This window comes from Oryctolagus cuniculus, chromosome 9 (assembly GCF_051225735.1).
Source record: "Oryctolagus cuniculus isolate XC-2025 breed Fujian yellow rabbit chromosome 9, ASM5122573v1, whole genome shotgun sequence".
In the NCBI taxonomy this organism is placed as follows: Eukaryota; Metazoa; Chordata; class Mammalia; order Lagomorpha; family Leporidae; genus Oryctolagus; species Oryctolagus cuniculus.
This window is the reverse complement of record NC_142875.1, coordinates 131,439,567-131,467,341: the sequence shown is the minus strand read 5'-3', so window position 1 is coordinate 131,467,341 and position 27,775 is coordinate 131,439,567. Positions and strand designations below refer to the sequence as shown.

Genomic DNA, 27,775 nt, shown 5'->3' with positions numbered 1-27,775 from the left:
TCAAGTAAACAAACTGAAAATAAAGATGTTCACTTTTCCAATGATTTTCATATACAGGAATAACAAATACTCAATACTCCAGCTCTGCCACTTAATGAACTTGCTTTTCCCGTTAGCTATGTCTTTTTTTTTTTTTTAAGATTTATTTGAAAGGCAGAGAATTACAGAGAGAGAAAGATAAACAGAGAAAAAAGTATCTTCCATCCACCTGTTCACTCTCCAAATGGCCATGATGGCCAGGGCTAGGCCTGGCTAAAGTCAGGAGCCTGCAACTCCATCCAGATCTCCCTGCCTGGCAAGGGTCCAGGTACTTGAGCTAGCTCCTGCTTTCTCAGGCACAGGAGCAGGGAACCAGAGAGAAAGCAGAGCAGTGGGACTTCCACAACACCGGTTCCCAAAAGCTACGCTTTAACTGATTATTTTGAACTCGATGAGCAAAGAACCATAACACTCTGTGCAGTGCAACACCATAAGGGTAATGCTGCCATTCAAAATACAAAAAAAAAATAGAAGTTGTTTACTGACTCATCACATACTAAGAGAAAGGAGGACCATGGAGATTAGTTTATTCTCCAGCATTCTACAATTTGAAAAATATAGAAACAAAAAGTAATATTGCAAAGTTCAAAAATTTTAAGTATGACACAGTCAATAATATGAAACAATTCAAGCTAAAAAAACCTAACAAGTAGCACTATCAATTGTATGCGTAGCTCCAACATAACAAAGTTCATATTTGGGACAAGTCTAAATATATTTTTCATACCTATGTATGGATAAATCAGGTGATTTTAGTCCAGCTTAATTTTTCATTGTCAATGACACTTTGTTTCCACCAAATTATATGTACTATATAATGCCCACCCCCATCTGTCTCATAAAAACTTACTTAGGAGTTTAAGACTAATATCTGTATCAGCTTGCAAACAGCTAAACGACAGTGAAAGTGATGGATTCTTCTGGCCAGCATTATTTGTGGCTGGCTGCAGGGGCCTCTGCCTGTGAGTCCACGTCAATAGCACACCATGGCAGTGTGGGTTTTGGTCCTAATGCTTTGCTGGTTTCAGTGGTCTGTGCGTTCCACGTGACATCCAGCATTGTGGCACTGGTGGCCATAAGACTAGGCATCTTAGTCTAGCTGCAGGAAGTGGCTCACAGGGAAGGATTCCATTTTCTGACAGTTTCCCAGTTCACTGCAAATAACACACCAACTGTGGATTAGAGACAATTCTGGGCTTGGGGACTCCTAGCAAAAACAACCAGAAATCATTCAACAAAAAGTACACTAAGCAAAATGATAAAAGGCATTAACAAAAGAACAGCTCAGGCTTTGGGCTCAGGTACTGGCTTTGAGGTTTCTGTCCTATTCCTGCCAAAGCAGTGACCACAGTGCAAAGAAGCCCACCACTGCTCTCCACCCTTAGTTCATGATGAACTACATGCCGGCACCATCAGTCTCATTCAGGGCACTGACAAAAAGCGCTTGGGCCAGCTTTGAGATGAAAGGACACTTACAGGCTTTTTAAGAAGCACTGATCAGGCTGGCACTGTGGCTTAGCAGTAAAGCTGCTGGACGCCTGCAATGCCAGCATCCCAGTGGGCACCGGTTCAAGTCCTAACTGCTCCATTTCCAATCAACCTCTCTGCTATGGCCTGGGAAAGCAGTAGAGGATGGCCCAAGTCCTTGGGTCCCTGTACCCACGTGGGAGACCCACAGGAAGCTCCTGGATTGTGGCTTTGGATCAGGCCAGTTCCAGCCATTGCGGCCAACTGGGAAGTCAACCAGCAGATGGAAGACCTCTCTGTCTCCCACTCCCCCACTCCTTCTCTCTGTGTAACTCTGACTTTCAAACAAGGAAATAAATCAATAAATCTTAAAAAAAAAAAAAGGCACTGATCAGTTTGGATTCAGTGACACACCCTCCAGCAAGTGTGCTGTTTCTCTCTCACACTGTCCACTCTGCCTGTCAAAAAAAAAACAATTCAAGCTCTTAAGGCTGGAGGTCTCCCCACTCCTCAGGCAGACACTCGGATGAATATCAAGTCCTTTGCTCAGAGGCTGGTGCTCTTGGCAAACGAGGGCTGTCACTGAAGGAAAGTGACAGCTTGGTCACCTCAGACATTCCATCAGAGACGGTGGAGTTTTGAAAAGTCATCCTTAGGCCGGCGCCGCGGCTCACTAGGCTAATCCTCCGCCTAGCGGCGCCGGCACACCGGGTTCTAGTCCCGGTCGGGGCGCCAGATTCTGTCCCGGTTGCCCCTCTTCCAGGCCAGCTCTCTGCTATGGCCAGGGAGTGCAGTGGAGGATGGCCCAGGTGCTTGGGCCCTGCACCCCATGGGAGACCAGGAGAAGCACCTGGCTCCTGGCTCCTGCCATCGGATCAGCGCGGTGCGCCGGCCGCAGCGCGCAGGCCGCGGCGGCCATTGGAGGGTGAACCAACGGCAAAGGAAGACCTTTCTCTCTGTCTCTCTCTCTCACTGTCCACTCTGCCTGTCAAAAAAATAAAATAAAAATAAATAAATAAATAAATAAATAAAAATAAAAATAAATAAATAAAATCTTTAAAAAAAAAAAAAAAAGAAAAGTCATCCTTAATTCTTTCACATAGACAACCATGAAGAAATCATGTGGGTCTGTTGTTCCATTTTCTTTAATTATTTTCATTTTTTATTTTTTTTGACAGGCAGAGTGGACAGTGAGAGAGAGAGAGACAGAGAGAAAGGTCTTCCTTTGCCGTTGGTTCACCCTCCAATGGCCGCCGCGGCCGGCACGCTGCGGCCGGCGCACCGCGCTGATCCGATGGCAGGAGCCAGGAGCCAGGTGCTTCTCCTGGTCTCCAATGGGGTGCAGGGCCCAAGCACCTGGGCCATCCTCCACTGCACTCCCTGGCCACAGCAGAGAGCTGGCCTGGAAGAGGGGCAACCGGGACAGAATCCGGCGCCCCAACCGGGACTAGAACCCTGGGTGCTGGCGCCGCTAGGTGGAGGATTAGCCTAGTGAGCCACGGCGCCGGCCTTCTTTAATTATTTTTAAAGATTTTCATTTATCTATTTGAAAGGCAGAGACACAGAGAGAGGTCTTCCATCTGCTGGTTCACTCCCCAAATGGTCTCAATGGGCAGAGCTGGACCGATCCGAAGCCAGGAGCTTCTTTTGGGTGTCCCACACGGGTGCAGGGGCCCAAAGACTTGGGCCATCCTCTGCTGCTTTCCCATGCACATTAGCAGGAAGGTGGATCATAAGTGGAGCAGCTGGGACTCCATTTCTGGCACTCATATGGGAGGCAGGCACTGCAGGCTGCTGCATTACAGGCGGTAGCCTTACCTGCTAAGCCACACTACAGGCCCCACTGTTTTGTTTTGCTAAATAACAAAATCATTATTTGAAGAAACAGTGGCATGGACTTCTTTCACAGGTCACCGTGGAGCCAGTGACCACTTATTTATATTGCACTGACCCCAAGTTAGACTTTCCCAGGGACATCCGTCATGTACTTGTAAATAAAATACAAATATATATAAAAAAAAAGAATAGCTCAAAATTATCTGCAAGCTCAAAGACAGACAATTAAAAAATGCAAGTCAGAGGAGAAAAATGGAAAAAAAGGATCAATAGGGGTAAATAAGATTCATGGGAACTTAGAAAAAGCGGAAAATAGCTTATGTCAGTGTAACTGGAGTTCAATAGCAACTTGAAAATAATCAAGGGGTGAAAGCATATTCAAAGGCATAGTAAGGGGAAAAACCGACATTTACAATAAGAACAACTACCCAGGTATAGGAAGGTCAGAGGTCAACAGTCGGATTCAACTCAACCATACTTACTCCAAGGTAATAAAATTAAGCTCTCCAAGATTAAAGACAAGGAGAAGCTGTCCCAGTTTGCCTGACTCAGACTTAGCAGAAGAAACCTTACAGGCCCATAGAAACCTAACAAGGTAAAAGAATTAAAAATTATCAATGCAGTAATATGCTAAGAAACAGGCAATATACAAAGATTGAAGGGCAGACACTTAGTCTGGCAGTCAAGATACTGGTTAAGATTCCTGAACCTCTTATCAGAATACCTGCATTCAAGACCTGGCTTCAGCTTCTGATTCCAGATTCTTGCTAATGCAGACACAGGGAGAAAGTAGTGATGGTTTAAGTAACTGAGTTCCTGCCACCCATGTGGGAGACCTGGACTGAGCTCCTGGGTCCCAGCTTCGGCTCAGTCCAGTCCTAACCACTGTGGGCATTCAGGAAGTTAACCAGCAGATGGGAACTCTCTCTTTCTCTCAAATAAATATGTTTAAATGTAAAAGAGGAATCAGAAATTCAAAATGTAAAAATAAACTTTAAAAATATTCAAAATACATATATTAGTTTCTAGTATTTCCCATCTCTTTCCTTTTGTTTTCCCCTCTTTATTTACAATCAATGTTTCAGCTCTCATAATGCAAACAATGTCCCTTTTCCAGTTTATTTGGCGCCATGATTTTCAAACTTTTGTGATTTTTTTTTTATTTCACTGTATAATATGGCTACTAAGGATAGTGCTGCAGGCTGTGGCTCAACAATCCTGTGATATGCATTCCAGAGAAAATACCTAAGTTTCATTCAAGATTCAAGCATGAATTAAACTGCTGTTGTCTGTGACCTCAATGTTAGTGAACTGACAATGTATATTTAAACAGAAGCACTATAAACAAAGGATGTGTACTCATCATGTTTTAATTTTTTGTACAGGTTGTAGACATTCGTGTTCTTTGATATCCTGTGTTTGAACACCTTTTGTGTGAGTTTTCCACCTTACGAGTTTTGTTATGAAAGTATCATCAGAGGCTCACAAGAACCTAATCCTGTATCTGCTCCACAAGTAGGAATTCAGTATTCACGATATCAATGTTTGCACTGACTTTATCAAATCTAAGTACTGGGAGAATGAGACCTTAGTATATATATGAGAATACTTCAGAAAGTCCACAGGAAAAATGAATTAAAAGAGTAGCCTATTTTGGTACAATAAATTTTTGAAATACATGCATTGTATTTTCACAACATGAACTTTTAAAATATCTTCAAATGTGTTTTTATACCTAAATATATGTTTATACCTGTAATGTGTAAATCTGTTTGTATGTATTAAGTAAACTCAGAATTAAAAGCTCCATTTGATTTAAAAAAAAAAAAGAAGGAAATTAAGTAGACAACTGACATGCTGAGAAGGCTGAGGAAACATTTTTACAAACGGCAGGAACAAGAACGTCCAGTCAGCTGTGGTATCATGTCAAAATCATTGTATAATTAATCATATAATGACATCACTTCTGGAACTAGTGAACGCTGGCCACCACTGACAGCATCAGCTCCAATGCTAGATTTCACTAGCATCACTGCCCACGAAAACTCAATCCTACTGCAGCTTCTACAACCCAAGATCCATCCCTACCATTAGAACCACTGAGACCTGATAGAATCCATTACAACACTGGGCCTGAGGTGCTGTACAGGAAAGGCCCCCACCAGGGACATCCCAAACGGCTAAGAAGCTGCACTCTAAACTCACAGGGAGCCTGTCTCTGTGTCCCCACCTACTTCATATGGATCCCTGTGTTGCTCTGTACCTCTCACAACAAGCAACTTATGAAGGGACTCTGCCTGCTACTCAACTGAATGAAGCTTGGCTTCAAAACCCTGTCCTCTCTACCGGCAGGCTCAACTCCACTCTTTTTATCCCCCACTCTGTCCGCCGTAAAATGAAGTCTTATCTACTGTTCCTGGACTCTTCACCATCTTTGAACCCTCAAATCATAAAACCTAACACCTATTTCCTTGGGTCACTAGCTTCTGTTTCAACGTATAGGACACTTACATCACTAGCTGCAAAACAGACTGGGAAGCAATTATTTGGGGATAGTTTTAGCTTCAATACTGGCAGATGGCTTGAACCTACCACAAAAACTCTTAAGGTGGAAAACCCACACAAAAGGTGTTCAAACACAGGTTATCAAAGAACACGAATGTCTGCAACCTGTACAAAAAATTGAAACAGGTAATGATCCACAATTCATTTTTATTTGACCATGTCCTTATACTTCTGTTTTATGGTTTGTTTAGGCTAAAATGAAAATACAGCATTGATGTATATTCCCTAAGCAATTGTGGAAACTAGCTAGAACTTTATGACTAACAAAATATATCATAGCAGTATTCTTGCAGTAGGGTGGATGAATACTGTACTCACTGAGGCTAGTGACCAGGCACTGGTCTCCTTTGAGGAGAGGAGATGAATGTGAGACTATGCCAACAGGGCACAACAAACCTCCCTTCTAATAAACAAAAAAGAAATCTTTACCACATCCAACTTGGGTGCAACCTTGGATACTCCCTTCACCCTGGAGCATGGAACTCAGCTCCCTGGCCATGCCTTCCACACATCTCTGGGTATGCACTGAAAAAGCCAACACTCCACTAAGCCACAGAGGAACAGTCCAAAGAAAAAGTCATCACAGGGTAAAAGCAAAACAAAATAACAACAACAAAAAAAGAAGATCTATACAAATGCCAAGTCGTAAACAGCAACTAAAGAAACAAAAATTAGGAAGAAAACATAACAACAACTCCAAAAACAATACAACACCTCAATACTAGAATGTGAAGATGAAGAAATGGCAGAAATGGAATTCAAAAAAATTATTGTAGGATTACTTAGCAGTAATCGGAAGCAAATCCATGAACTAATGAAATGTTTACATGACATGAAAGAATCTGTCCCATGAAACTGAGATCTTAAACAGAAATCAAAATGAAATCTTGGAAATGAAGAATTCAATAAAACAAATAAAGAATGCAGTAGAAAGCATTAACAACAGACTCAGTGAAGCAGAAGAAAGAATATCCGAGTTAAAACACAAATCTCTGGAAATTTTACAGTCAGACCAAAAATGAAAAGAAATTAGAAAACTAAAGAACACTGTTACAGATCTACAGGATACTATCTAACGACGCAACATACGGGTTTTAGGAATTCCTGAAGATGTAAAAAGAGAGAATGGATTAGAAGGCTTTTTTAGTGAAATAATTACAGAAAAATTACCCAATTTGGGGAAACAAAGTGCCATCCAAACATAGGAAGCACATAAAACTCCTACTAGACATGAGTTAAAAGATCTTCACCACAACACATTGTACTCAGGCTCTCCACAGTAAAACACAAAGAAAAGATTCTAAAATGTACACAAAAGAAACATCAGATTCCTTTCGGAGGATCTCCAATTAGACTCACAGCAGACTTCTCATCAGAAACCCTACAGGGTAGGAGAGAATGGCAAGAAATATTCTAACTCTTAAGAGAAAAAAAATTGATAACCCAGAATACTGGACCCTTCAAAGTTCTCATTTATGAATGAAGGTGAAATAAAGACTTTCCATAACACAGAAACGGAAAGAATTTGCCATTACCTGTCCAGCCTTACAAAAGATGCTCAAATATATGCTACACACAGAAACAAAGAAACATGGTCATCACTACGAAAGAAGGTGAAGGCAGAAAATCTCCCAGTAAAAGTACAAAGGAAATCCAATGTAAAAAACAGGAATACCTATGGAAAAATAAAACAGCCAAGTTGTTATTTATTAATTGTCACCTTAAATGTAAATGGCCTCAACTCTCCAGTTAAAAGACACAGACTGGCTGAATGGATTAAAAAACAAAACCCATCTATTTGCTGCCTACAAGAAACACATCTTACTAACAATGATACCCCAAACTGAAATGGAAAGGATAGACGAGGATATTCAATGCTAGCAGAAACCATAAAAGAGCTGGTGTAGCCATCCTCATATCAGACAAAACAAAATTTAACACAGAAACAGTTAAAATAAAGAAGGGCACTATGCAATGATTAAGGGATCAATTCAACAGGAAGATGTGACTATAATAATGTATCTGCACCTAATTACAGGGCACCTGGCTATTTAAAATAAATGTTAACAGATCTAAAGGGAGACACAGAATCCCATAGAATAGTACTGGGGGACTTCAATACCCACTGTCAGCAATGGGCAGATTAACCAGACAGAAAATTGACAAGGAAACAACAGAGTTAACTGACACTATAGACCAAATGGTCTTAAAGATATCTTCAAATCTTTCTATCCTACAGTCGCAGAATACACATTCTTCTCATCAGTGCACAGAACTTTCTCTAGGATTGGCCACATGCTAGGACATAAACCAAGTCTCGATAAATTAAAAAAAAAAAAAAGCATACTACGCATCTTCTCTGACCATAATGGAATGAAGCTGGAAATACCAACTCAGGAATCTCTAGAACATATGGAAACACAGGGAGAATGAACAACATGCTCCTGGATGAACAATGTAAAGAAATCAGAGACATCAAAAAATTTCTGGAAACAAATGAAGGTAACAATATAACATATCAACACTTAGGGGAGACAGCAAAAGCAGTGTTACGAGGAAAGTTTATGGCAACTGGTGCCTACATCAAGAAATTGCAAAGGCACCAAATAAATGAGCTATTAATGCAACTCAAGGACCTAGAAAAACAGTAAACCAAACCCAAAACTAGTAGGAAAAAAGAAATAACTAAAAGTAGAGAAAAAATAGACAAAATTGAAATACAAAAGATCAACAAAATGAACAGCTGTTTTTTTGAGAAAATAAACAAAACTGACACACCATTGGCCCAACTAACCAAAAAAAAAAAAACGAAGAAGACCCAAATCAATAAAATTAGAGATAAAAAAGGAATTGTAAAAACAGACACCACAGAAACAAAAAGATTCATCAGAAATACTACACAGAGCTGTATGCCAACAAACTGGGAAATACAGAAGCAATGGGTAGACTCCTGAACACATGCAACATACCTACATAGAGCCATGAAGACATAGAAAACCTAAACAAAACCACAACCAAGATAGGAACTGAATTAGTAATAAAGATCCTCCAAAGAAAGAAATCCCAGGACCACATGGCTTCACTGCTAAATTCTACCAGACATTTAAAAAACTAACTCCAATTCTTCTCAAGCTATTCAAAACCACTGAAAGGGAGAGAATCCTCCCAAATTTTTTTCTATGAAGCCAGCATTAACTTAATTCCTAAACCAGAAAAACAACAGAGAAACAGAACTACAGACCAATTTCCATGATGAACAAAGAAGCAAAATCCTCAACAAAGTACTAGCCAATCAAATCCAACAACACATCAGAAAGTTCGTTCACTCAAACTAATGGGATTTATATCTGGTACGCAGGGATGGTTCAACTTCGCAAATCAATGTGATACATTACATTAGGAAATTGAAGAACAAAAAACACATTATTATCTCAATAGATGCAGAGAAGGCATTTGAAAAAAATACAACACCGTTTCATGATTAAAACTTCAAGCAAATTAGGTAAAGAAGGAACATTCCTCAAAACAATCAAGGCAATTTATGACAACCCACCGCAAGCACCCTACTGAGTGGGGGAAAAGTTGTAAGCATTCTCATGGAGATCCAGAACCAGACAAAAATGCCTAGTTTCACTACTGCTATTCAACACAGTCCTGGAAATATTAGCTAGAGCCATAAGACAAGAAAAACAAATCAATGGGATACAAATTGGGAAGGAGGAAGTTAAACTATCCCTATTTGCAGATGACATGATTCTATATATAGGGGATCCAAAAAACTCCACCAACAGACCATTGGAACTCATAGAAGAGTTTGGTAAAGTGGCAGGATATACCATCAATACACAAAAATCAACAGCCTTTGAATACACAGACAATGCCACAGCTGAGAAAAAACTTATAAGATCAATACCATTCACAATAGCTACAAAAAATGAAATTCATTGGAATAAATTTAACCAAGGATGTCAAAGATGCTTATGATGAGAATTATAAATCATTAAAGAAAAAAATAGAAGATAGCAGAAAAAAAAGGAAAAATCTTCCATGTTCATGGATTGGAAGAATCAGATTCATGAAAATGTCCATACTAACCAAAAGCAATTTACAGATTCAATATGATACCAATCAAAATACCAAGGACATTCTTCTCGGATATAGAAAAAATACTGAAATTCATATGGAAACACAAGAGGCCTCAAATAGCTAAAACAATTTTATACAACAAATTCAAATTTAGAGGCATCACAATACCAGATTTCAAGACAAACTATGGGGCAGTGATAATCAAAACATCTTGGTACTGGCAAAAAAAAAAAAAAAAAAAAAAAAAAAAACACAAACACACACACACACACACACAAAAAAACAAAAACAAAACTGAAAAACAGATGGACAGACCAATGGAAAAGAACAGAAACACCAGAAATCAATCCAAATATCTACAACCAACTTATATTTGACAAGGCAGCTAAAATCAATCTCTGCAGAAGGGACAGTCCCTTCCACAAATGGTGCTTGGAAAGCTGGATCTCCACCTGCAGAAAGTATGAAGTAAGACCACCTCCTTACACCTTACACAAAAAGCCTCTCAAAATGAAGTAAAGGGAACTGGTGATGTGGCACAGTGGGTTAACGCCTGTTGGTCATTGCCTAAAATCTCCATTACAATATGGCGCCTGGCGTATGTTCGAGGGGCGTGTCTGCCGCTGCCGTGGTTAAGCTAAGTAAGATCAGACCACCGGCAGGGATAGGTCCGCTTTAGTTCTGGACACGTGGCCAGTGCGTGATCCCTATACTTTGCTTAAGATGCCCCTGTGCGTGGTCTACCCATGCCTGCGTGACCTTTTCACTGATTGGCTCTCCTACTGTGCAAGTCCTTCGTAAGCTTTATAAGCTTGTATGCTTTCTCAATAAAGTGGTTCCTGCTTTGAAAGAACTCATGGGTGCTTGCGGTATGTTCATCACCCGTTGACCTTACCTCTCAGATTCGCCTTGTTGGGGAGTGTCTGTAGTGGCCCCTGCTGGTCAGGGACCAGCCTAGGGCTTGAGATCCTGACAAATGCCCTGGCCTGAAGCGCCAGCATCCCATTTGGGTGCCAGTTCAATACCTGGCTGCTCCACTTCTGATCTAGCTCTCTGCTGTGCCTTGGGAAAGAAGTAGAAGATGGCTCAAGTCCTTGGGCCCCTGCACCCACATGGGACACCCAGAAGAAGCCCCTGGCTTCAGATAAGCACAGCTCCAGCTGTTGCAGCTAATTAAGGAGTGAATCACTGGATCGAAGACCTCTCCCTCCCTACCTCACTCCCTGCCTACCTCACTCCCTGCCTCTCACCTTTTCTTCTCTCTGTGTAACTCTCTCAAATAAGTAAATAAATCTTTTAAAAAGTGAATTAAAGTCCTAAATCTATGACCTGATACCATTAAATTATTAGAGAACATTGGGAAAACCCTGCAAGACATTGTCATAGGCAAAGAGTTCTTGGAAAAGACCCTAGAGGCACAGGCAATCAAAGCCAAAATTGACAAATGGGAATATATCAAATTGAGCAGCTTCTGCACTGCAAAAGAAACACTTAGCAAAGTAAAGAGGCTACCGACAGAACAGCAGAAATTATTCTGAAACTCTGCAACTGATAACAGATGAATATCCAGAATATATAAAGAGCTCAAGAAACTTAACAACAACAAAACAACAGCACAGTTAAGAAATGGGTGAAGGACTTAAAAAGTCATTTTTCAAAAGAGGAAATATAAATGGCCAAGACACATGTAAAAATGCTCAGAATCCCTAGTCATCAGTGAAATGCAAATCAAAATCACAATGAGGTTTCACCTCACCCCCATTAGAATGGCTTTCATACAGAAATCAACAAACAACAAATGCTGGTGAGGATGTGGGGAAAAAAGGACCCTAATCCACTGTTGGTGGGAATGTAAACTGGTAAAGCCACTATGGAACACAATATGGAGATACCCCAGACATCTAAATATAGAGATGCCATGAACCAGCCATCCTACGGCTGGGAATTTACCCAAGGGAAATGAAATCAGCTTATGAAAGTTATCTATACCCCTATGCTTACTGCAGCTCAATTCACAACAACCAAGACATGGAATCCGTCCAAAAGCCTGTAAACTGAAAACTATACAAAGAAATTATTGAAAGGCTGGTGCTGTGGCATACCAAGTAAGCCACTGCCTGCAGTTTAGGCATCCTTTTTGGGCACCTTTTCAAGTCCAGGCTGCTCTACTTCTAATCCAGCTCTCTGCTATGACCTGGGAAAGCAGATGATAGCCAAGGTCTTTGGGCCCCTGCACTCACATTGCAGTCCCAGAAGACGCTCCTGGCTCCTGGTTCCAGATCGCCACTGCTCTGGCCATTGCAGCTATCTGAGGAGTGAACCAGTGGATGGAAGACCTCCCTCTCTCTGTCTCTCTCCCTTTCCCTTCCTCCCTCCCTCCCTCCCTCTGCCTCTGCCTCTCTGTAACTCTGCCTTTCAAACAAATAAATAAATCTTTAAAATAAAAAAAATTATGAGATTTGTACACCATGGAATACTACCCAGAAATAAAACAGAACTCCGGTCAAAAAAAAAAAATGGATGAAACCAGAAAACCTCATTCTTAGTGAAATAAGCCAATCCCAAAAGAGCAAATATCGTATTTCTCCCTGACCTGTGATAACTAACAGAGCACTTAAAATGTAATGCATAGAAGTGAAATTACCTTTTTAGAAGCAATGACATTGAATAGCCTTTGTCTCGACTGCTGCGAAACAGTTTTGGTTTTTTTCTTCCCCCATACTATTTGTTGAATTCATTATTTTTTTTTTTTAATTTGACAGACAGTGAGAGAGACAGAAAGGTCTTCCTTCCGTTGGTTCACTCCCCAAATGGCCCTAGGACCGGCATGCTGTGCTGATCCGAAGCCAGAAACCAGGTGCTTCCTCCTGGTCTCCCAAGCTGGTGCAGGGCCCCAAGCACTTGGGCCATCCTCCACTGCCTTCCTGGGCCACAGCAGAGAGCTGGAAGAGGAGCAACCGAGTCTAGAACCTGGCACCCATATGGATGCCGGCACCGCAGGCAGAGGACTAACCAAGTGAGCCATGGCGCCGGCCCCTGAACTCTTTATTTCACATAGAGCTAATTATATGTGTATGAAGTTAACTGAAAATAAATCCTAGTAAAAAATAAGAATGGGAATAGGAGAGGGAGAAGGAAGAGCAGTCGGAGAGTGGATGGGAGGGTGGGTATGGTGAGAAGAATCACCATGTTCCTAAAATTGTAATTATGAAATGTATGAAGTTTATATTCCTTAATTAAAAGGTTTCTGGGGGAAAAATAATTTAAAAAAAACAGACGTAAGAGTTTGCCTTTATTTTTATGTAAATATTCTCTAACTTATTTTACTACTTGGGTAATTGGTCCAAAACACAGCTCAGCTTTTCACTTAGGGCTATGCCTTCCACACCATGGCTCCAACTTTGCTTTCAACTTTGTTTTCTGTTTTTCTACATAATGCATCTCAAAACCTAACCAAAGTAAAGTACATACTTTACCCCATATTACTGGAACTTTTCCCACCATATTTCTCATTCTAAATATTTGACACTTTGAAGACCTCATTCAAATGCCAATTTTTCATGAAATTTTTATTTATATAATTACAAAAATATTCTTAAGAATTTTCCAATTTTTGTCTTGAAATTTAAATCAGCAGAAAATTTGGGAGAGGTGAGGAGAGGTTCATCTTTAACAGTAATTACTACATTATTCTGGAAAATGGATTTTTAAAGAAATATATTATAATCATCTCTTTTGGTATTAGCTGTCATTATGGTTTATACAGTTAAAAATATTAGGTAGGTAATAACCTTTTCAGAGAATGCTCTATAAACCATTCATTCTGAGTGCTGGGAATAGGAGGTATTGGTTACATTTTTCTTTACTAAGAAAGAAAAAAATTTAAATGTGGAAATAGGGTAAGGTGGGGAGGAGGAGAAGGGAATACAGCATAAAGGAAGAACAAAGAAAGAAAAATGAGAGACAGAGACAAAAAGAACGGGAACCATGCTGACTACAGAAATCCATCTGGCATGTAATCTTCTTGCAAGGAAACGTTTAAAAAAAATGGTAAAGAGAAATTTCACTTTAAAAAAGAGAGATACATAGGCAACAAGTTTGCCAAAGAAATACCAAAAATAACACTAACATATACTTTCTGCAGGCAGTACAGGGAGATATTGATCAAGAATTAAACACTATTGGTATTATACAATATCTTACACTATCAACCTTAAATCTTTGCTTTTTCGTTTTCTTTCACGTTTTGGTTTCCTGATGAGGTTATTTTCTTAGAAGGCACAGTGCCAGGCAATGGAAACTGTTTCAGAATGTGAAAATGTTACAACATCATGTGATAAAATTGGAAAATATAAAGAAAGTTAACGAAACAATTAACAAGTTAAAAAATATTTTATAGCCTGTGTTACACTGAAATAAGTATTAACCTAAAACACCAATATTTACTGATGTTTGCTTGTGGACTTATTAAGATTCAGGACAGTATCTAGCCTAGAAAAAGCACTTACATTGGCTTTCAACAAAACTAAAGCAGGTCAAACAGATGTGTTAGGAATAGTAATGATTATGTTAGAATGTTATGGATTTTAATAAATTCCTCTAATGCAAGAAAAAGGCTTTTAGAGATATATGAATTACAAAAAGAAAGGAATTGAGAGGAAAACTGTCAATGAAGTGGAATTTCACCTACCACTCAGCATAGGGAACAAATTAAAACAAGTTCTTGGAGACTGAATTCTTTTAGTGTTTTCACACAGTAAACACTGTTCCACAGCCACAGGCTGTAATCATGAGCACAACCACTCCTGAATCACACAGTGGAAGATATTTCACAGTATGAATGATAGGCTAACACAGATGCAAGTTTCAGGCTACTCATATCATTAATTCAGGGCAAAAAACGCATATATTCATAGTTCTATTAGTACTGTTTTTAAAATTTAGCAACAGTCTTGAAAAACTTATTTCCATTAAACTTACTCAACTGTTTAACTGCAATGTGGCAATTCATGACTAAAAACTTAGCAAGTTTTCCATACAATTATCCCTAGTAATCTTACAGGTAACCAAATAAAGATTTTAATTTTAATAAGCAACATTTAAAATACAAAACACTCAAATTTCTAAAAAAAATCTTCACATAAATCTTACAAAACCTCATTATTCACAAATTTTAAAAAACAATAGGCAACGAAATGAGTCAAGTTTTAAAGGAATAATAATAGGTCTTTTGTTTATTCCTATTCAAAGAGACGTGCTCTACCTGCCAGAGTGCTACTCAATTTGATGATGATGGTTACAGTGATGACAATCATTTGGGAAAGTATCAAGTCAGGAAGTACAAAATCAGGAAGCTGGATTGGAATTGGACCCAGAACTCTGACTCAGAGTATTTTCCCAATATTATCTTTGTCTCTCCTTCATGCTCTCAATTTTTTTTCCCAAAGAAACCTTTTATTTAAGGAATACAGACTTCATGCATTTCCTAAAAACAAATTTAGGAATACAGTGATTCTTCCCACCTTACCCACCCTTCTAAATCACATTCTCGACCCTCTTCCTCCTCCCTCTCCCATTCCCAGACCCATTGTCCACTAACATCCATTCTATTAACTTTCTACACAGAAGACCATCTCTATACTAAGTAAAAAGTTCAACAATTTGCATTAAAAAAAAAAAAAAACTGTTCCTCAATAGTCCAGACAAGGGCTCTTCAAAGTCATTGCATCTCAAACTAAACTTAAAGAAGCACTCAAGAATGATACATATTTTGGGAGCACTTGCATATAACTATAACTTATGAGACTTAAGAGTATCCTCCATTTAATACATTTAAACAAAGTAATTCCTTGAGAACAAGTTTTATAATTAAGGAAGCACCTAAGAAAACAAGCAATGGAATTGGACACTTAGGCATAACTAAAACTTATGAGACGTAAGAATATCCTCCACTTAATACACTAAAATGAAATAAATCTTTGAGAAGGAGTTTTACTGTTTTACAGTTAACTCTCATAACACAACTCATTGAGGTCAGAGGTCCTGCATGGGAAGTTAGTGCACAGTGACTCCTGTTGTCCATTTAACAATTAACACTCTTATGTATGATGTCAGTGATCACCTGAGGCTCTTGATATGAGCTGCCTAGGCTATGGAAGCCTTTTGAATCCACAAACTCAAACTCGGTCAGTATTTAGACAAGCCATAAGCCAAGTAGAAGTTCTCTCATCCTCCTGAGAAAAGTACCTCCTTCTTTGATGACCACTTCTTTCCACTGGGGTCTCTCTCACAGAGGTCTTTTATGCAGGACATTTTCTGCCATGGTGTCTTGGCTTTCCATGCCTGAAATGCTCTCGTGGGCTTTTCAGCCAGACCACTCTCATTTTTTACAAGACAAAACTTGACAAATGTGATGAAAAAAAATTGTTAAAACCATGCAATTTTTTCATAACATACTTTCATGGAACATTCTAAAGTCCCGCTTAAGTAGTTTCTAAGAATATGTTTCCAATAAATATGTCTCAATTTGATTCTGCTACAATATATAAAATTAACCAATTAAAAATAAGCACTCCAAAGCAGGCCTCTGGCCGAGCAGCTAACACATCTGCATTCTACATCGCAGTGCCTGTGTTCACTCGCCGGCTTCAGCCACTGAATCCAGCTTCCTTCCAATTGCACACCTTGTAAGTCAGCAGGCAATGGTTCAACTGACTGAGTCCCTTTCACGCCTGATGGGAGTCCCAGATTATGTTTATGACTTCTGGATATAGCCCTAGCCTTAGTCCACCCACTGTGGGCATTTGGGGAGTGAACCAGCAAACAGGATTTCACACACTCTCTATCTCCCTCTCTCTATATATTTACATATTATAAAAAGTTTTTTTTAAAAAAAGGCATTATATCTTAAGATTCTTTATGCCCATCACAATACTCCAATGTAGAATTTGAAAACCAAACATAAATTTTCAAAGTCTTGTACAAAATCTTCAAATCCTTAGTTTCAGTAATTAAGTAATAAAAGATTTAAAACATATGATTCTTGGTTACTCCATTTATATCATACTTTGAATAAAGATTTCTAAATGTTTTTGAACAAAAAATGCCATCAAAACTTAGAGGACCAGTTTATAAAAACATTCAGTAACCATGGAAGACCCATAGATTATTTATGGAGTAACTCTTCAAAAACTAAAATGTGAAACACAATTATTGAAAACAGTAAAGTGGGGCCGGTGCTATGGCACAGTGGGTTAACACCCTGGTCTGAAGCACCGGCAACCCATTTGGGTGCTGGTTTGAGACCCAGCTGCTCCACTTCCGATCCAGCTCTCTGCTATGGCTTGGGAAAGTAGTAAAAGATAGCCTAAGTTCCTGGGCCCTTGAACCCATGTAGGAGACCCAGAAGAAGCTCCTGGCTTCAGATTGGCCCAGCTCCAGCCATTGCAGCCAATTGGGAAGTGAACCATTGGATGGAAGACCTCTCTCTGCCTCTCCTCTTCCTGTGTGATTCTGACTTTCAAATACATAAATAAATCTTTAAAAAGAAAATAAAGAAAGGAAGCATATAACACAGAGAAGCATTCTTTTTTGCTTTCTAAATCAGTTTTGTCGCAAAAATATTGTAGTTCAGTTACATTACTGTTCATTTATGATACATCTTCAAAATCTCATGGAAAATTTTAAAAGATGACTATTTTTATGAAAAAAATGCTGAAACCCATATACAGTTTAAAATTAAGCTTCTTAGTTGTAACTATGTAGTATACATATACCACAACCAATTTCAAGTGCCTCCCAGCTACACAAGTTATGTGATACAATAAGAATGCTGTTTTACTCATGATGCTATGATTCATCAATTTTGTATTCATATGATCCCAGGAGTAATCTTATCTTCAATGCTGTATTTATGGAATTAATAATTATATTCACAATAATATCAGATGTCTCATTTTTAAAGGAATGAATTTCCAAATATTTCCTTAATTCCAATAATTAGATGAAAAATAATTTACTGGAATTAGTTGACAATCTACCTACAATATCTGTTAGCAATGGCACAAAATCAAAATCAACACATTTAACCATCACGAGGTTCTAATAAATGCTACATATTTATAGTTATCACCTTCCTGTACACAAGAAAATTTAAATACATGGAATTAACTTAGAAGTCATTTGATCTAAATGAAAAGCCACACTTCCAAGTGATACATAATTGTGCCTTCTGCAGTTAAATGTATTAAACTGTTGTCTGAAGGCATAATATCTTTGAAATAACTACTTAGTTTCAAACTAATTCCTGATTTTTTTTTTCAGATCTGGGTCTTCAGATTTTCATGTGGTCAGTAAGGAATGCTAAATACTATTAAACATTTAGTGCACAAGTAACAGATCAGCTTCCTTGAAAATTTAAATGCAAGTATTTTTTTATTCAGTGTTAACTTTTCCTTTGAACTCCCTGGTACCAAAAATATTACAAAAGCATTACCAATCAATATGAAAAAATAAATAGCTGTTGACAAAACCACAAATATTTCATTCACTCCTAATCTCAAATTTCCCATTTCCTACTGACCCCACCTCAGGCATGGGAGCTATACAAAACCCTCAGACCTTACCAAGCAATGGTTTAGCTAGCTCGTACCCCAAGTGGCCAGGACAAACAGCAGTGATAAATTAACATCTGTGGGCCGGCACCGCGGCTCACTAGGCTAATCCTCCGCCTGTGGCACCGGCATCCCAGGGTCTAGTCTCAGTAGGGGCGCTGGATTCTGTCCCGGTTGCTCCTCTTCCAGTCCAGCTCTCTGCTGTGGCCCAGGAGCACAGTGGAGGATGGCCCAAGTGCTTGGGCCCTGCACCCACATGGGAGACCAGGAGGAAGCACCTGGCTCCTGGCTTCGGATCGGTTTAGCCCACCAGCCGCAACGCGCTGGCCATAGCAGCCACTTTGGGGGTGAACCAACAGAAAAAGGAAGACCTTCCTCTCTGTCTCTCTCTAACTCTGTCTGTCAAAAAAAAAATTAACATCTGAGACCCTACCCAGCACATTAGTTGCCTCTAGCTGCTCAGGCCCCTGGCCACTTCCTTTTATCAGCAAATGCCCTCCATGCTCTTTAAAAGGAGCTGCTAGTAACTTTCCATTTGGAAAGCATCAGAATAAGAGAACGGGGTGACCACTCTGTCTTTCAGGTTTACGTACATGTAAAGCAAGAACTTCACATTTCATATGACTTACACACTAACAACCATGACAGAAGTGAAAAAAAAATAGATGTTCACTGAATCTAACACGGTTCACTGTAATGGAACTATTATTTTAAGAAAAAGGCTAAACTGGGCATGCCTCTGGGACCATAGGCATAAATCTTGATTAGCCCTAGCAAACTGGGATGACATTCTTTGTACATTTTAGTATACACATTTATCACATTAAAAAAGAAAAGCTAATTTATTCAGCTAATTAAGCTTAAGTTTCCAGACCCTTCACTTACTGAGTCCCTTTCCAAGGCCCAGTATCTAATGTAGTCACGATTTTCTATTTTTTCCATACAGATGGCTCCCTACAACCTGGATCTACCCAGGCCCCTCCCCCCACACACACACTCCAAGAGATCCCATCCACTGGTTCACTACCCTAATACCTTCAATGGCTGAGGCTAGGCCAGCCTGGAGCTGGCAGCAGGAAACTCAATCACGGTTTCCCAGGTAAGTGACAGCAATCCAAGCACTTGAGCCTTTATCTGCTGCCTCCTATGGTATACACTGTCAGGAAGCTGGAACTGGGAGCGGTACTGGATTGAAATCCGGCACTCCAATATGGGATGCAGGCACCACAGCAGCATCTAAGTGCTACACCAGATCTACCTGCTCAGGTGAACCAGAACTACATTTACAAATAGTAACCCCTCCCTCATCTCCATTCCAACAGAGCTGCACCTGGGTCTTTCCTATGACACTGGCTGCGTTCTCCAACTGGAATTATAATAACTAACTTCTCTAGATTAAAAAAACCTATACTGCATAAAGAGCTGTTTTTATAGATCAATAGTCCATTTGATCCTGGTGAACAGATTTTAGCTACATCTTTATATTCTTTCTTGTTACCACCTTCATGTCTGCAGTAGTTATGCATTTGGAGAACTAGTCTTTGATTAATAAAGTCTTTTACAAATTTAAAAATTAAAAAAAAAACACAATGTTTCTATCTGTCATCTCTCACATTTACACCTTAATCAGATTAGAAAAATACAAGGTCTCACTGGTGAGTTCTATCAACTACCAACAAAAAATGAGAGCTCCAGGTCAATACTTCCCAAATGAAAAAACAAACAACAACAACAAAAACAAAGTTTAACTGGTGGGAGTGCCAAAGATCAATAGTTTAATTCTGTCAGGTAAATATTTTTAAAAAAGGGGAGCATCCGCTTTTAAGTTAAGACATTATTTTAACAACAACAAAAACCCAGTCCATTAAACTGAAAACTAACACCTTTACCAATTAGCAAGTTTCAGGGATAACAGTTTGGAAATTGCTATCATGTACATGTAAATTAGTTATTTTACCTTTAAATAAGACTTTGGTTTAAAATAAAATGTTATGATATTTTACAAAGAAGTCTAAAAACCCCAAAACTAAAGCCAAACAAAGTAACCAGTTAAAAAACAAAAATAAGGGGAGCTTACCTCTTCCTTAACCAGAAGCTCTTTCCTTCACAAAAAGACATTTCACAGAGTCCCTAGGTGGCTAAAGGTCAACAACCAAGTTCGTTTTATACAAGAAAACCTGTAAAGACCTTCCCAGTTGTATGATTGTAAAGATGCTCCTATCAAAAGATTCCGCACTAAAACAATCAGCCACATCAACTTAACGTCAAGCAAAAACACAGTGTGCCAGATTGCTGTTACCAAAGCATAAACTTGCTATAAGCTGCTTATTCATTCACCTGACAAAAACTGTTTTATTATTAAGTGTTTAAAAGTCTTACTGCAGGGCCGAGGCTGTGGAGTGGTGGAAGCCTCCACCTGTAGTGCTGGCATCCCATATGCATGCCAGTTGAGTCCCAACTGCTCCACTTGCAATCCAGCTCCCTGCTAATGTACCTAGGAAGGCAGTAGAAGATGGCCCAAGTCCTTGGGCCCCCGTACCCACGTGGGAGACCTGGAATAACCTCCAAGCTCCTGGCTTCAGAGCCGCCATCTGGGGAGTGAACCAGGGGACTGAAGACCTTTGTCTTTCCCTCTCTCTGTTACTCTGCCTTTCAAATAAAATAAATAAATAAATATTTGGAAAAAAAAAAAGAATCAATTAGGTTTTTAAATAAACAAAAAAAGCCTTACTGCACACCCCTCTACTATCCACCAAATAATCCCTTCAGGCTCTTTCGTACTGTACTTCCCCTCACACCCCCTTTCTTCTCAGAAGCTGGGTCTCCAATCTGATTATACCTCATTGTCAACTGTGAACAACATGCCTTCTGCTGCTTCTCTGTGGTGTTTTATTCTGTGTGACACTGCTGTCCTTCAAGGTTTAGCATAACTACCCGCTTCTCACAGGCCTTCATTCGTGCCATATTTACAACACTTTACAAGGTACTAAGCACACTGGGCTCAAATCCTAAATTTTCATTTACTAGTTGGGTAATCTTTGGCAACTCACTTAACGTCAACCATGGTTCAGTTTCTCTTTCACTAAAATGGGGATATCATTTGCATCTACCTCATTGGGTTCTTGTTAAGTGTCAATGAGCTAATATAAAACAAGCATTTTGAATATGGCTTGTCACATATCAAGTGCTATTTAAATGTCTATTATTACAGTGATTTACCTAATTCTAATCTCAACATTCTATCACAAGCTCCTTTTGCAAAACTAGGATTCTATTTCTTTGGTGAATTCCCTTGTACAACCTAACAAACCCTAAACAGGAGGATCTGTAAAAATGTACCCAATGAATTATTTAATATTCAATGCCCTGCAGTGGTTCTGAAGGAGTTGTGTAACTGTTCTCCAGACACTTTATTTTCTGTATTTTGTTACTTGCAGTTCTCAAAAATTTTAACCAAAATATACCCCTAATGACAGAAGGCAGCGAACTGATACTCCTTGATGATCTGAGATAAGCGGTAACATTTCTACTTTTTAGCAGCTCAAATCAGCTGCTAACGGTTTCCATAAGGGCTGTCTTGGATCGAGGCCCTAGGGGGCCTCATGATCAGAGTGCCATAATCAACTAATCTTGTCCATTCTGTCTACTCTGATAGTAAAAAGTAGAGCTATATATATTTTTCATGACCAATTTGGGGTTTCACTCTATGGGGCCCATTCCAAGGAAAATTTATTTAAAACTGCATAGATTATTTTGCTTATAAAACAATATTTCACAATCGTTTTCTATTTTACCCTATGTAAAATGTTTAAACGTAAATGTTTAAATGTAAAAATACTTTCTGTCCTAATCCCTGAGTAAAGTGATGCTCCAGGTAATGGAACCATGTTCACCCTGTGGTTTCTTAAGCCCTGGTACCTAATACCCCAGGTGCCACAGTACCTCACTGAAATACGACGCCAAACTACAAGTTACCCCCACTATTCTACTTTTGCACTGCTCTAATAACTAAATATTACTCCTGAAGTAGCCAGAAAAGCTTGTAACATATGACAGAATAAAAATACACCTACATAGTGCCTAAGCAGCTGTAAGACGACTTCACATTATCTTCTCACATTAAATAATGTCAAGTTCATGGAGACATAATCAAATGATTAAGATGCCCGCATCCCCTATCACGGTGCCTAGGTTTGAAACCCAGTCGTGGCCCCTGATTCTAATGCAGAACCAGGAGGCGGCAGGTAGCGAAGACTGAAGCAGTTCAGTTCCCCCCACCCAGGTGAGAGGCATCACTGGAGTTCCTGGTTCCTGCCCCAACACAGCCCCTTAGTCCTGATCCCTGTGAGCATTTAGGGGGAATGAAGCAACGAATGGGACTGGTGTCTTTTGAATAACTCAATAAAGTACACAAAATGTCAAATTCAAACACTTCAAATTACAATCACGTGTCAACTAAGTTCTTTGAAGCCTGTGAGGGACCATATTTCTCCAAAGTGAAGGTATGTTGCTAAGGCATCAGCCAGAAATAAGGGAGATTTCTAAAATACAAGGTCAACGTATTCTTCAACAGGCTAAACGCTCACTCTTAAATGATCACCCACAGTTACAATCCTTGGTGAACACAAACGCTGTTTCTGTTCTTACAAAGTCTGGGTAATTTCAGTGTGTTATAGTCTAACACTAACACCAAATACTGCCCTGGTTCTGCTTGTATCAGAATGTGTATGTGATGGCTTTGTCGTTTAAGTAAAATTTTCTGGCCAAAAATTTTTCTGCAGGGGTTGGCGCTATGGCGCAGCTGGTTAAGCTGCCACCTGCAGCGCCAGCATCGATATAGGCGCAGATCAGACTCCAGGCTGCTCCACTTCTGCTCCAAATCCCGGTTAATGTGCTCAAGGGCTTGGGCTCCTGCCAGCCAGGTGGGACACCCAGATGAAGCTTCCGGCTCCTGGCTTCAGACTGGCCAAGCCCCGGCTGTAGCGGCCATCTGGGGAGTAAACCAGCAGAGAAACCGTCTCCTCTGTCTCTCCCGCTCTGTAATTCTGCATGTCAAATGAAATCACAGGCCCACATGATTTCCACTCTAGCCTAATTTAGGTTAACAATGAGATGGTTCACATAAGGCCAAACTGTCGATCTATCATGCCTTATGGAATTAATCGTAAAGTCGTAAAGTGTACATCGCACTGCGAATTCTCCTTATTCAAATACCAAGTGCTCACCTCGCTTTTCAAAACTCATCATTATCTGGATATCCGAGAAGACTGCCGCCCTGCTGCGCGCTTAGCACAACCCGGCCGAGCCGTTACAGCACCGCCCACATCCACGCAGGCGGCACACAGCCCCAGAGGGGGGGCGCGGGCAGGCGCGGCCGGGCGCAGGTGCTCCGAGGGCCCCAAGGCGGCGAAGCTCGCCCTGGGCGGCCGTGGGTGCGGCCTCGAGGGTGCGGAGAGGCCGAGCTGCCCTTGCGCGCGGCCTGACTGACGCTCGACGGCCCCGCCTAGCAAGTTCTTTCCCGCCAAGGCGGGCCCTCTCCACCAGGGCCTGCGAGAGGGGCGTCATGGCGGGAACCAGTGTCCCGCTCCCAGAGTGCTCCTCTCTTAGGATTCCCCTACTCCACTCACCGGGAGCCCCCGACCCAATTCATGTTCTCGAACCTTCTGAACGCCCTCCTGCGGAGCTCACACGTCTTCGCTCTAAGAAACAGCCCGTTTGAAAGCTCCTGCCTCCTAAGGCGCCATCTCCCGGCAGCCTCTGCGTCCCCAGCAAACTTCCGGTCGCGGGCTCGGCCAGCTGAGAGCCTCGAGCACCGAGCACCGACAGGCTCCTTCCGGCTCCTTCCGGCCCAGGGCCACGCCCGGCTTCCCAAGAGGCTCCGCGGCTTCCGGTGCGCCGGCGGGGCGTGGCCTCCGTGCTGGGGCGGCCATGGCGGGCGCTGTGAGGGAGCAGCCGGCCAGCCCGCACCTGACAAGTTTCCGCCTCTGAGGCCAGGCGAGCCTGAGGAAGTAGCAAGTGCCGAGTGGTCGCATAGAGTTTCTGGGCGTCTCCAACGTCATGATGTCTACCCGGGGACTAGTCACTGCTGGAACTGAGAAAACATGGGAAGGGCCGACGCGGGGATCACTGACCCTGAAGAGGCGGCCTCCGTTCCAGTGTAGACTGCATGCTCAGAGTCCTTCAGAACGGGAGTCCCAGTGCCCAGCGAGCAGTCGCTGGCAAGCACTGTGGCCATGGTGTGCCCTGCGCTTCCCGGGCTTCTGAAAGCTTGACCAAACCTGACGTAGGTTAGCGGCCTAATGATCTGTACTTATTTATTTTATTTTATTTTATTAATTTATTTTTTTTTTGACAGGCAGAGTGGACAGTGAGAGAGAGAGACAGAGAGAAAGGTCTTCCTTTGCCGTTGGTTCACCCTCCAATGGCCGCCACGGCCGGCGCGCTGCGGCCGGCGCACCGCGCTGATCCGATGCCAGGAGCCAGGAGCCAGGTGCTTTTCCTGGTCTCCCATGATCTGTACTTATTTCTAAAAATGGTTTACTTTCTGATGATTTATAACCTAGATATATAGTACATATATAATTTATAGTATATATTTGTATAGCTCACATAGATGTATATGTCATTATCTGTATTACAATAATTTCTGATATTTTATAGCTTACGAAGTATCCATATATTTTTTCTAATATATTCTCTAATATATATGATATCTATTTAACACTACTTTTGTATGTTTATTGGTTGTTTCTAGGAGAGTATTACGGTTGAGAGCAGAGTGATTTAAAAATTATTGCTTTTAGAAGTTTTATTTGTCATGTTCAATTTCTTTTTCTAGGATAACTTCTTCCTTCAAGAAAATTTTAATGTTTTACATATAAATACAAGTTGAGAAGCTTGAGTGGAAATTAGGCCCAAGTATGTTTACTACAGTTACTATGTTAGACCCTCAGAGTGAGGATGCTAACACGTCAAGAGGCACACCCCAAAGACTCAGAGTCCAGACCGGCTGATGCAAAAGCAAGAGGATTTATTCGGCATCTGCGCAGACAGGCCTCCTGAACTCGGGAGTCCAGAGAGCGCCCCAGCACAGAGCCACACGGTCTATATACCCGCAGCGACCAATCAAAAGCACTATAGAGTCCATGCACACAGCAGTCCAGTCCTTGAGCTGATCATGTGAAGGGCATGCGTCCTCTATCCAATCAGCTACGGGATACGGCATGCACCTCATCGCCATTTTGTTGTTTACTTCTTTAGCAGTTCCTTTCCCTGCCAGCGCCATCTTGTTCACCCTGAGGGGGATGACATCTCGCTCCCTTCGTTCCCCTGGTGGGAGAGCAGCGTCCCACTTCCCACACCGTTATTTGAGTATTAGGAGGCATACAAACTGGGTTAGGTCTTAGCACAGCCAGGCACAAGTGTCGCAGCTAGCTAAGCATAGGGTCCCTTATTTTTATAGCTGCACCTAATTTTAGCTTTGGGGGAAAAAGTTTAGGGCTATAATTTTTAAACTTTAATTTTATTTGGGGCAAAGATAACTTCTTGTTTTTAATGGTATTGGCTTAGGTCACTCCATCTTGGTTTGATTTTTAAGGTTCTTCAACTAGTGAATTTTTAACCTCCTTTTTCTCTCCTAGATTGGAATTTGCTTTAGTAACACACAGCCAATTTAAAAAACAAAAGTGAAAGAAGCACTTTGAAAATCTTAGTCTCTCAAGGGTTGTATATTTCCTAAAATAAGTGCCTCGATGACTTCCTATCTTGATGACTTCCTATCTTGAATCTTTCCTTAGAATTGTCTGAAGGCTTGAGCTTAGACTCCATATTTTAGTAACTGACCTTCAGCTCGCCTCCTACCATGATTTTGGTAATGAAATTTCTATCTCGATCAGTTTCCTCATACCCAATTCTTCATTCTCAAGTCTCTGTCGCCATGCATTAGCAGCTTTTCCTACCTCCTAGCCTCATTATGAGACAGTCACTGATGTGCCTACAGGTACGTGTTATTAAATTCTTGGATTCTACATGTCCCACTGCCCTGCTCCATCCCTGATTTGGCTGCTGGTGATGTAAGTCACTCGCCTGCACTGCCAGCTGCTGTCTGACCCACGCATCCCCGCCTGACTGAACATCCTGCCATAATCACCCAGAGTCAGATCTACCCTGACCCTCAACCTGTTCTGTCACAATTCACCTTTCTCTATTTAGCTGTCAGGAGATGTGACACAAATGATTACCATTACAAATGTAATGCCATCTTATTTTGCATAAATCGAAAGCAAGAATTTATGAATAACAGCATTTAACAGTAGCTATTATGGCCCTATGATCTCCACATACAGGCTTAAACAGTCATAATGAAGTAACAGAGTGTGCTGTTAACAAAGCAACTATCAAGGAGGCCTGTGGGAACTTGAGATTCAAGTATTAATAAATCTGCTAAATTGAATGAAACAAATGAAAAGATCTATGATGATTCTTCAAAATAATAAAAGTGCATAAGAAAGAAAAGTTTTAAAAGGTTAAGAATAGGGGCTGGTGCTGTGACCTGGTAGGTTAAGCCTCTGTCTGTGGCACCAGCATGCTATATAGGCATCAGTTTGAGCCCCAGCTGCTTCATTTCTGATCCAGCTCTCTGCTAATGTGCCTGGGAAAGCAGGAGAGGATGGCCCAAGTCCTTGGGCCCCTGTACCACATGGGTGACTCAGAAGAAGCTCCTGGCTTCAGATCAGCTCAGTTTCAGCCTTTGTGGCCATTTGGGAGTGAACCAGCAGATGAAAGAAATCTCCATTTCGCCCTCTCTGTCTATAATTCTGTTTCTCAAATAAATATTTTAAAATAGATAAATAAAAGGTTAAGAATATTGTCAGTTATAAAAATGAGAATAGTTGTTGATCATTACAAACTGAATAATGATGATCATTCAACATGGACACAGGTTTTCTATTCTAGCACAGAGGTTTGCAAGCTTCTGTAAAGGGCCAGTCTCCATTGCAACCATTCAGCTGGGCCACCGTGACTTGAAATAAGCCATGCACAAGAAGTAAATAAATGGGTGTGGCTGTCCCAATAAAATGTATTTACCAACATGGAAAATTTTCATACAACTTCTACATCACAAAATATTCTTTTTATATAGTTTGAACTACTTTAAACTGTGAAAATTA

The 27,775-nt window shown here is 40.7% G+C and overlaps 1 protein-coding gene across 23 annotated transcripts in view; it reads right to left on the bottom strand.

The window, feature by feature from the left end:
- The window catches only part of REDIC1 (regulator of DNA class I crossover intermediates 1), a 92,075-nt gene that overhangs the window by 61,336 nt on the left and 2,964 nt on the right, over positions 1 to 27,775 (bottom strand). For 12 of the 23 annotated variants that reach the window (XR_016213158.1, XR_016213159.1, XR_016213157.1 and 9 more), the window contains exon 1: positions 24,233 to 24,403. The exons of 4 other annotated variants lie outside the window; for them this stretch is intronic. Coding sequence is in view for 6 of the 19 variants with exons in the window: in XM_008259405.5 (XP_008257627.3) it covers positions 24,233 to 24,255 (23 nt within the window). In the remaining 13 variants the exon portion in view is untranslated. Of the gene's footprint in view, positions 1 to 889; positions 1,194 to 3,824; positions 3,930 to 23,830; positions 24,178 to 24,232; positions 24,404 to 27,775 lie in introns of those variants that run through there. 7 more of the 23 variants (XM_051850396.3, XM_089304011.1, XM_089304007.1 and 4 more) reach the window with 6 other exon arrangements.